Genomic DNA, 9,717 nt, shown 5'->3' with positions numbered 1-9,717 from the left:
TGAGGGCGTCAGATCCCCGAGGCAGGAGTTACAGACAGTTGTGAGCTGCCATTTGGGTGCTGAGAATTGAACCCCAGTCCCTTGGAAGATCACCCAATGCTCTTAACCATTAAGCCATCTCTCTCTAGACCCTCTTCTTCCACTTAAAACAACAAAACAAAAAATAAAACAAACAAAGTAGGGTTTTTCGCTATGTAGCCCTGGATGCTCTGGACCTCTCTATATAAGCTGATGTGGCCTTGACTCAAGAGATCTACCTACAGTCAGGTGTGGTGCTATACAGAGAAACTCTGTCTAAGGAAAGGAAGAAAGAAAGAAAGAAAGGAAGAAAGAAAGAGAGAGAGAGAGAGAGAGGGAGGGAGGGAGGGAGGGAGGGAGGGAGGGAGGGAGGGAAGGAGGGAGGGAAAGAAAGAGCAAAACAAAAATAAAAGGGGTGAGTGAGAGGCACATGTAACCTTTAAAAAGAGAGACAGGGCTGGTGTGATGGCTCAGTGGGTAAGAGTACCCAACTGCTCTTCCAAAGGTCCAGTGTTCAAGTCCCAGCAACCACATGGTGGCTCACAACCATCCATAAAGAGATCTGACTCCCTCTTCTGGTGTGTCTGAAGACAGCTACAGTGTACTTACATATAATAATAAATAAATCTTTAAAAAAAATAAAAAGAGAGACAAATATAAAGCAGAGAATTCCAGAACAGCCACCAAGTAATGACTCGCTTCTGTCTACACCCCCACCACCCACCCCCGCCAAGGCTGAAGAGGTGTCAGATCTCCGGATCAGCCTGCCAGGACCTCGCAGCCGCTGTCATCGCCAACAGGAATTTAATCAGGCTGGACCTCAGTGACAACAGCATTGGGGTGCCAGGCCTGGAGCTGCTCTGTGAGGGGCTGCAGCACCCCAGGTGTAGGCTGCAGATGATCCAGTGAGTGAGTCTGCACTGGGCATGTGTGTTCTACTTTTGCTCCTCCTGCTCCTCCCGTCTCCTCCTGTTTGTCCTCCTTCTGCTTCCCCCCTTCTTTAAAGCCTATTAGCATATATTAGTTGTACATATTACTAAGATTCAGTGTAGTCCCCCACTTCTACCCCTGATCTTTCTCAGTTTATTAAGACTAGGTCTCAAGCAGCCCAGGCTGGCCTTGAACTCCTCATTCTGTTATCTGTCTAACTGCAGGGAGTTCCACCACACCTAGCCTTCAGGGTGGTTTTTCCCTATGTATATCACATGCACAGATCAAACCCAGCCCACCTTTCCTTACTATCCCCAAAATGTTCATTTAAAAATAGATTTTGTTTGGTTGGTTTTAGTTTTGTCTTCAGTTTTGGACTTTTGAGACAGGATCTCACTGTGTAGCTCTTCCTGATTTGAACTTGCTGTGTAGACCAGGCTGACTCTGAACTTAAGAGTTCTGTCTCAATAAACAAAACCAACCAACCAACCAACCAAACCAACCCAAGTACAAAGGGAAGAGAAAAAATTACATAGGTTCATGTTGGGTGACTACACAGAACATGACAGCCTCTTCACCTTCTCCCTTCTAGGCTGAGGAAGTGTCTGTTGGAGGCTGCAGCTGGCCGATCCCTGGCTTCTGTTCTCAGCAACAACTCATATCTGGTAGAACTGGATCTGACAGGAAACCCCTTGGAAGATTCGGGGCTGAAGTTACTGTGTCAAGGGCTAAGGCACCCTGTCTGCAGGCTGCGTACCCTGTGGTGAGATCTCCTGGGGCCAACTCAGAGCGCAGGTCTTCTGTGTGAAATCAAAGTAGCAAATGAATCAGGTGTTACATTTCATCCCAGCGCTCAGGAGGCTGAGGCAGCGCTGTTGCCAATGGGTTGTTTTCAGGCTCTTGGCATCTTACTCAAGCCTGAAATAAAAGGGAACTGGAAAGATGGCTCAGAGGTTAAGAACCCTTGTTGCTTTCAGGAAAGGACCTTGGGTCTGTTCCCAGCACCCACATCCATAAAGCCAGCCAAAGGGGATCTTGGAACCTGGGTACACTGGAAGAGCAGCCAGTACTCGTAACCTTGAAGCCATCTCTCTAGCCCCAGAAAATAATAATTTTAGAGGTTGAACAGTGGTGGTGCACGCCTATAATCCCCAGTACTTGGGAGGCAGAGGCAGGCGGGATTTCTGAGTTCGAGGCCAGCCTGGTCTACAGAGTGAGTTCCAGGATAGCCAGGCAGGGCTACACAGAGAAACCCTGTCTCGAAAAAACAAAAGGAAGGAAGGAAGGAAGGAAGGAAGGAAGGAAGGAAGGAAGGAAGGAAGGAAGGAAGGAAGGAAGGAAGAAAGAAAGAAAGAGAGAAGAGAGAGAGAGAAGAGAGAGAGAAGAGAGAGAGAGAGGAAGAAAGAGAGGAAGAAAGAAAGAAAGAAAGATAAAAATAAATAATTTTAGAAATTAAAATAATAATATTTGACAGCAGGGGCCAGAAAGATGGCTCAGCAGGCAAAAGCACTTGCCACCAAGCCTGGTGAGCTAAAGGCAAAGGTCTGGACTATTACTGAGGAAACAGAAACCTGACCTTCACATATAAAACCCCGAAGGGCTGGCATCAAAGGCACAAGGCAGATGCCAGTCTTGTTTGTTTTACCCAATAAGAAGTCTTACTAAAAAAATATCTGCAGGAGCTGATAAAGTGGTTAAAGGTAAAGTCTGTTACCAAGCCTGTTAACCTGAGTTCAGTGCCAGGGGTCCATACTGTCCAAGGAGAGAGACTGCAACTCTGTCCACAATGGGTTCCTGCATCAATCCATCATCAATCAATCAAACACAAAAACAAAAAACCAATCCTCAAGGGGCTGGAGAGATGGCTCAGTAGTTAAAAGCCCTTGTTGCTGTGGGCATCTACATATGTATATCAACAAAGTATTTTTGAGACACAGTCTCACTGTGCATCTTTAACTAACCGGAAATTTAATACATAGACTAGACTGGCCTTGAAGTCACCAGGGATTCCATCTGCTTCTGATTTCTGTGTGCTATGATTTTTTTTTTTAGCTATATTTTATGTATGTCAGTACGCTGTCTCTGTCTTCAGACACACCAGAAGAAAGCATCAGATCCCATTACAGATAGTTGTAAGCTACCCTGTGGCTGCTGGGAATTGAACTCAGAACCTCTGGAAGAGCAGACAGATGGTGCTCTTAAACCACTGAGCCATCTCTCCAGCCCCTGTACTAGGATTTAAGATTAAAGGTATATGTGCATGACCACATTTGATATCATAAGATACTTTGAAGTATAATTTGAAAAAATATATATATATCTATGTAATCTGATACATGCAATATCGTTATTTGCCATCTTGAACAGTTTTTATTTGTTTTTATGTTTTCCTTGGGGTGGGCTTTATTTTGTTTTGGTTGGGTTTGCTGCTGTTGGGTTTTTTGGTTGGTTTTTTGGTTTTTTTTTTTGGTGGTGTCCTACTACTGTGCTACACCCCTAGCTCCTAGCTTTCCGAGACAGAGTCGTGTTATGTGCCCAGTCTAGTCTCTAATGGAGCATCCTCATGCCTCTGTCTACCAAAGGCCGGTGGGTGTCACAGGTTATGTGCCACACAGCTTGCTAAGGACATTTAACTCTGAAGACAGGACAGGGATAAATTTAGTGCCCCCAGTAGGTCCTCCATAATGTTTACTGAGCTGGATTTCATGCAGGCTGAAGATCTGCCACCTTGGACAAGCTTCCTGCGAAGATCTGGCCTCTACTCTCAAAATGAACCAGAGCCTGCTGGAGCTGGACCTGGGTCTGAATGATCTTGGAGATTCTGGGGTGCTTCTGCTGTGTGAAGGCCTCAGTCATCCAGATTGCAAACTCCAGACCCTTCGGTGAGTGATTCCCAATTCAGCATCCTAGCTCTCTCTTCTCTGGCACTGAGGCTATGGTTCCTCCCACTTCCTCACCAGCTCTAGATAGAGCATCTTTCAAGATTTCTAGGCACAGGACCTTTCTTGGGTTTTGGGGTTTTTTGGGTTTTTGTTTGTTTGTTTGTTTTGTTTTGATTTTATGAGACAGGGTTTCTCTGTGTAGCCCTGGCTGTCCTGGAACTCACTTTGTAGACCAGGCTGGCCTTGAACCCAGAAATCCTCCTGCCTCTCCCTCCCAAGTGCTGGGATTAAAGGTGTACACCCCCCACGCCCCAACAGGGCTTTCTTAATACAAACCACTGACATTCCCTGAAATTGTCCTTCTGCCCTCCTGTATACCTAATTTCCAGGGAAGATTGGCTAACCCTTCCGGTCTCAGAACAAACACTACTGACCAAACTGTACCCTCTGTTCTAGTCTGTTTTCTGCTACTGTGATAAACATCATGACCAAAGTGACTTTGGAAGGCAAGGGTTTATTTTAGCTTGCAGGTTATAGTTCATTATTGAGGGAACCCAAGGCAGAAATTTGAAGCAAAAAACAAATCAAAACAAACATGGAAGGCTTGTTCCCTCTGGCTTGCTCTGCTAGGTGTTTTTGTTTGTTTGTTTTTGTTGTTTTCCTGTTTTTTCAAGACAGGGTTTTTCTGTGTAGCACTGGCTGTCTTGGAACTCTGTAGAAACCCACCTGTCTCTGAGTGTTGGGATTAAAGGCAAAGGACCTCCACACCCAGTTCTCTGTCAGCTGTTTTTATACAGCCCAGACCTAGGGTTATAATGCCTACAGTGGGTTCTTGCATCAATTAACCATCAAGAAAATGCCTAAGATGGCTGGGGAGAAGGCTCAGTTAAGACATGCAGTGGTGGCGCATCCCTTTAATTCCAGCACTTGGGAGGCAGAGGCAGGCGGATTTCTGGGTTCGAGGCCAGCCTGGTTACAAAGTTACAAAGTGAGTTCCAGGCTCTTACAGAGGACCAGGGTTCACTTCCCAGCATCCACATTGTGAGTTGAAACCCACTATCCACAATTGACCATCTACAACTCCAGTTCCAGGGAACCTGACTTCATCTTCTAACCTCTGTGGGCACCAGGCCTGAATGGGGTACACACACGTAGGCAAAATGCTTATACACATTAAAATTAAAATAAACATTTTTTTAAGGTATGTTCTTAGCCAAAAATAGTGGTTCATACCTGGGAGGCAGAGGCAGATGGATATCTCTGGGTTCTAGGCTAGACTGGTCTATATAGTGAGATTTTTGTTGTTTTTTGTTTTGAACCTGGGTTCTCTGGAAGAGCAACCAATGCTTTAATCACTTAGCCTAATCTCTAGCCCCTAGTTTTTACACTTTTTGTTTTGTTTTGTTTTGTTTTTGTTTGTTTGTTTTCAAGGCAGGGTTTCTCTGTATAGCCCTGACTGTCCTGGAACTCATTTTGTAGACGAGGCTGGCCTCGAACTCAGAAAATCTCCTGCCTCTGCCTCCCAAGTGCTGGGATTAAAGGCGTACACCACCAAGCCCAGTTTAAGATTTTCTTTTTTGCAGATATTTTAATTTTACTCTGGTACCTCTGTGTGTCCAGTGTCACCTGTTTGCTTGTGCGCCTAGAGCCAGAGGATCTCACATCCTCTTGCCTGTGCTGCCTGCCCAGCATGGCTACTAAGAACCAAACTGGGGCCCTTTATAAATAAAAGAAGCAAGTGTTCTTAACCATCTCTGTACCAGCAAGCCCCTCTACTTTTCCATTTTGATTTGGAGACAGGATTCAAGGTAGCTCAGGCTAATCACAAATTTGCTCTGCAGCTCATGTGGACCTTGAACTCCTGATCTCCCTGCTACTGCCTCCCAAGTATAATGACCACAGGCAGGCAACACTACAACCCATTTATGCAAATACTAGGGATGGAGTCCAGGGTGTATATTAGGCAAGTACTCTAGCAAATGACCAACACCCCACCTTTCTTTTTTAATAATAAAAAAATTTAAACACTATATATATGGCTTATTGCCCACATGTATGCTTATGACCACACACATGCCTAGTGCCCACAGAGGCTAGAAGAGGGATTTAGAGTCCTTGAAACTGGACTTACTGCACATGGGTGCTGGCAATGAACCAGTTCTTATTAATAGTGCACTATATCTCCATCCCTTGTATTCCTATTTATTTTGTATTTTTCTGGTTTCATCCTACCTGGGCCTTTGTTTTCTGTCCTATCTTCTTCTCCTCTTTCTCTTTTCTCCTTCAAAAGTAGGTAAAGCCATACCCCTGCACCTGGCATACAAATTTGGCACGTTTATCCCAGCCATGATGACATTACCAAAAAGCTTAGGGCAAACAAAGTCAGCTTGGCCATCCCTACCTCTAGGTTGGGCATTTGCCGACTGGGCTCAGTCGCGTGTGTGGGGATCGCCAGTGTGCTCCAGGTCAACACATGCCTCCAAGAGCTGGACCTGAGCTTCAATGACTTGGGAGACAGGGGCCTGCAGCTGCTGGGGGAAGGCCTGAGGCACCAGACCTGCAGACTCCAGAAGCTGTGGTGAGTGTTTTCCCTTGGGGGAGGGGAGGAAAGGGGAAAGGTGGGGATGTTAATAGAGGCAACAGCTTTTCCTTTTGTCTTTCTGGGCCCCTTTCCCCTTTCTTTGAAAAATCCAAGCATAAATGAAAAGGCAACATTTAGTTTGAGGATGTGACTCAGCCCCCAAATTCTCTGCCTCACAAACTGGAAGTCCTGGGTTCCCTTCCCAGCAGTGCACCAATTGGACTGATGGCTCCTTTCTGTAATCACAGCTTTGGGTAACCTGAAGTTTGATTTGGAGGCCATCCTGGGCTATATAGAATTTTGGCTTTAGGGAAAAGTGTACAAGGCCAAGGCAAGGGTTTAATCTTTGATGTCCTTGACAAACTCAGTTTCCTTCTTTCAGACCCACATGGTGGAGGATTAACCTCTTCCTGTGTGTCCTGGCACACACACTCACAGACAAACACACACACACAATTGCTATAGCAGAAAGCACATTAAAGAAATATAACTGCCAAGCCGGGTATGGTGGCGCACACCTTTAATCCCAGCACTCGGGAGGCAGAGGCAGGTTGATTTCTGAGTTCAAGGCCAGCTTGGTCTACAGAGTGAGTTCCAGGACAGCCAGGGGAACACAGAGAAACCCTATCTCGAAAGTTAAAAAACAAAACAAAACAACCAGGTAATGCATTTTTGAGGATGTTTAGAGGCTTCCAGAAAAAAAGGCATTTATTAATTTGTGTAACTAAAAGGATCAGCCTTCATGTATGGCTAGACCTGGGCATTTGATTTAGATGAAAAATTTTGAAGGTTTATTATTTGGTCTCAATCTATGCATATGTGCTTCTTGGCCTGGGTGTATCCACAGAGGCGGGAATGACCTCAGATCCCCTGGTGTACCTGTCACACATTGTGAACCAACAATCAGGACTGGAAACCAAACTTCAGTCCTCTAGCAGAGCAGTCTTATCCACCCAGCCAACTTTCCAGTTCTGGCTTTTGGGTTTCTCTAATCTACTATACTGGCTAACCCTGCTTTAAGGCAGAGTCCCTGCAGTTCTGTTTGGTCTCAAATATATCCCTTGTTTTGCCTTATGAGACAGGTTTTACTGTTTAGCCATGGCTGCCCTGGAATTCACTCTGTAGTCCAGGCTGGCCTCTAACTGCAGGCTAACAAGCTGCAGATATTAAGACTCATTGTAGCCGGGTGGTGGTGGCTCAAGCCTTTAATCCCAGCACTTGGGAGGCAGAGGCAGGTGGATTTCTGAATTCTAGGCCAGCCTGGTCTACAGAGTGAGTTCCAGGACAGCCAGTACTACACAGAGAAACCCTGTCTCAAAAAACAAAAAAAAAAAAAAAGACTCATTGTCACAAAAGATGTGTAGCTTTTGGGGCCACTTCTAGAAATTTGGCAGGAATTTGACATTGGGCCCTTGACAAGGAAGTAGGCTTCAGGCAAGAATTTGACTTTGGGCTAGGACAGGGAAGTAGGCTCAGACTTTGTGCTCATCCTGATAAGCCCCTAGAAACAGTGATCCTGGAACTTGGTTTATTACACTGTTTGTTCCTTGACTATTTGTGTTTATTGTCTTGCTGGTTCCTTAACCTAGAACTGACCTTATTACTTCCATGTAAGCCTGGCGGTGGTGGCACACGCCTTTAATCCCAGCACTTAGGAGGCAGAGCCAGGCAGATTTCTGAGTTAGAGGTCAACCTGGTCTACAGAGTAAGTCCCAGGAGAGCCAGGGCTACACAGAGAAATCCTGTCTCAAAAACCAGAAAAAAAAAAAAATGGTAAAAAAATAAATAAATAAACCCTCCTCAGCCTCAGAACTGCCTGGGGTCATGCTACAGTGTTGTCTAATTGCCTTTTTTCTTTTTAATCCTCATTCCTACCCTGGAGAACCTGTTGACAGACTGAGCTGACTTGGTCAAAGATGCGTTCTTTTTTTTTTTTTAAGATTTATTTACTTATTATATGTAAGTACACTGTAGCTGTCTTCAGACATTCCAGAAGAGGGAGTCAGATCTCGTTACAGATGGTTGTGAGCCACCATGTGGTTGCTGGGATTTGAACTCTGGACCTTCAGAAGAGCAGTCGGGTGCTCTTACCCACTGAGCCATCTCACCAGCCCAAAGATGCGTTCTTTAGAGACACAGAACCACTGAGGGCTGACACAACCCCTACCTCTTCTCTATGAGGCCAAACTTGGTCCCAGAATAAAACTGAGGGATAATTAACCACAAAAGGAAATAATTGATCCTTGGCTCCAAACCACATGGGGATCCAATCTATAATAACTCACATTATTATAACTTGTACAGCTTCTTGTTGTGATAAGACACCCTGGCCAAAAGCAACTTATAGAAAAATGGATTTATTCTGCCTTAAAGTTCCAAAGGATAAGGTCTGATTTGGTGACAGGATGAAAAGGCAGAGCAGACGTTTGAAACAACCACAAGTTTTTGCTTTGTAGACCAGGGTAGCCTTGAACTCAGAGATCTAACCTCCTCTGCCCACCAGGTGCTGAGATTAAAGGTGTGCACCACCATACCTGGCTTAAACCCCCAAGTGCTACAAATGCACTTAACTGCTGAGCCATCTCTCTGGCCCATCTAAATCTTTTTGTATGTGTGGCACACTGGAACTAATTAGAACCTTGCATGAGCATGGTGGGGTGACTGTTAGCTAAGAGCTGGCTACACCACTCATTAAGGAATCTGTCCAGCAACCACTGTATGGGTTCGTGATGGTTTAATTTAATCATAGTCAACAGGGCTAGAGAGATGGCTCAGAGGTTCAGAGCACTGGCTGCTCTTCCAAAGGTACTGAGTTCAATTTCCAGCAACCACATGGTGGCTTATGAGATCTGGTGCCCTCTTCCAGCCTGCATATATGCAGGCAAAACACTTCAGACAGAACACTGTGTGCATAATAAATATATCTTTCAAAAAAGCACGCCTCATATACCTTCAGCTTGTCTTCTGCAGGCTGGACAACTGCGGACTCACCTCCAAAGCATGTGAGGACCTTTCTTCTATCCTGGGAATCAGCCAGACCCTGCATGAGCTTTATTTGACCAATAATGCTCTGGGGGACACAGGTGTCTGTCTGCTGTGCAAGAGGCTGAGGCATCCAGGCTGCAAGCTTCGAGTCCTGTGGTGAGAGATGAATTCTGATCTCCTGGGGAGAAAGGAGGATGTGGGATGCTGACCTCAGACTTCAGAGTAGGAATACCAAGTCATTCAGATGCATAAAAACGGGATAAATAGCCCTGCAGAAGAGAGAGGGAGGGAGAGAGGGAGGGAGGGAGGGAAAGAGGGAGG

The 9,717-nt window shown here is 45.4% G+C and overlaps 1 protein-coding gene across 4 annotated transcripts in view; it reads left to right on the top strand.

Moving 5' to 3' along the window:
• The window catches only part of Nlrp12 (NLR family, pyrin domain containing 12), a 31,129-nt gene that overhangs the window by 14,974 nt on the left and 6,438 nt on the right, over positions 1-9,717 (top strand). For all 4 annotated transcript variants that reach the window (XR_881738.3, XM_006540131.4, XM_017322321.2 and 1 more), the window contains 5 exons: positions 753-923; positions 1,541-1,711; positions 3,660-3,830; positions 6,238-6,408; positions 9,382-9,552. Coding sequence is in view for 3 of the 4 variants with exons in the window: in XM_006540131.4 (XP_006540194.1) it covers positions 753-923; positions 1,541-1,711; positions 3,660-3,830; positions 6,238-6,408; positions 9,382-9,552 (855 nt within the window). In the remaining variant the exon portion in view is untranslated. The remainder of the gene's footprint in view (positions 1-752; positions 924-1,540; positions 1,712-3,659; positions 3,831-6,237; positions 6,409-9,381; positions 9,553-9,717) is intronic.

The sequence above is a fragment of the Mus musculus genome, chromosome 7, assembly GCF_000001635.26.
Source record: "Mus musculus strain C57BL/6J chromosome 7, GRCm38.p6 C57BL/6J".
NCBI classification, from domain to species: Eukaryota; Metazoa; Chordata; class Mammalia; order Rodentia; family Muridae; genus Mus; species Mus musculus.
Note: the sequence above shows the minus strand (reverse complement) of the source record. Positions and strands in the feature narration are given on the sequence as shown.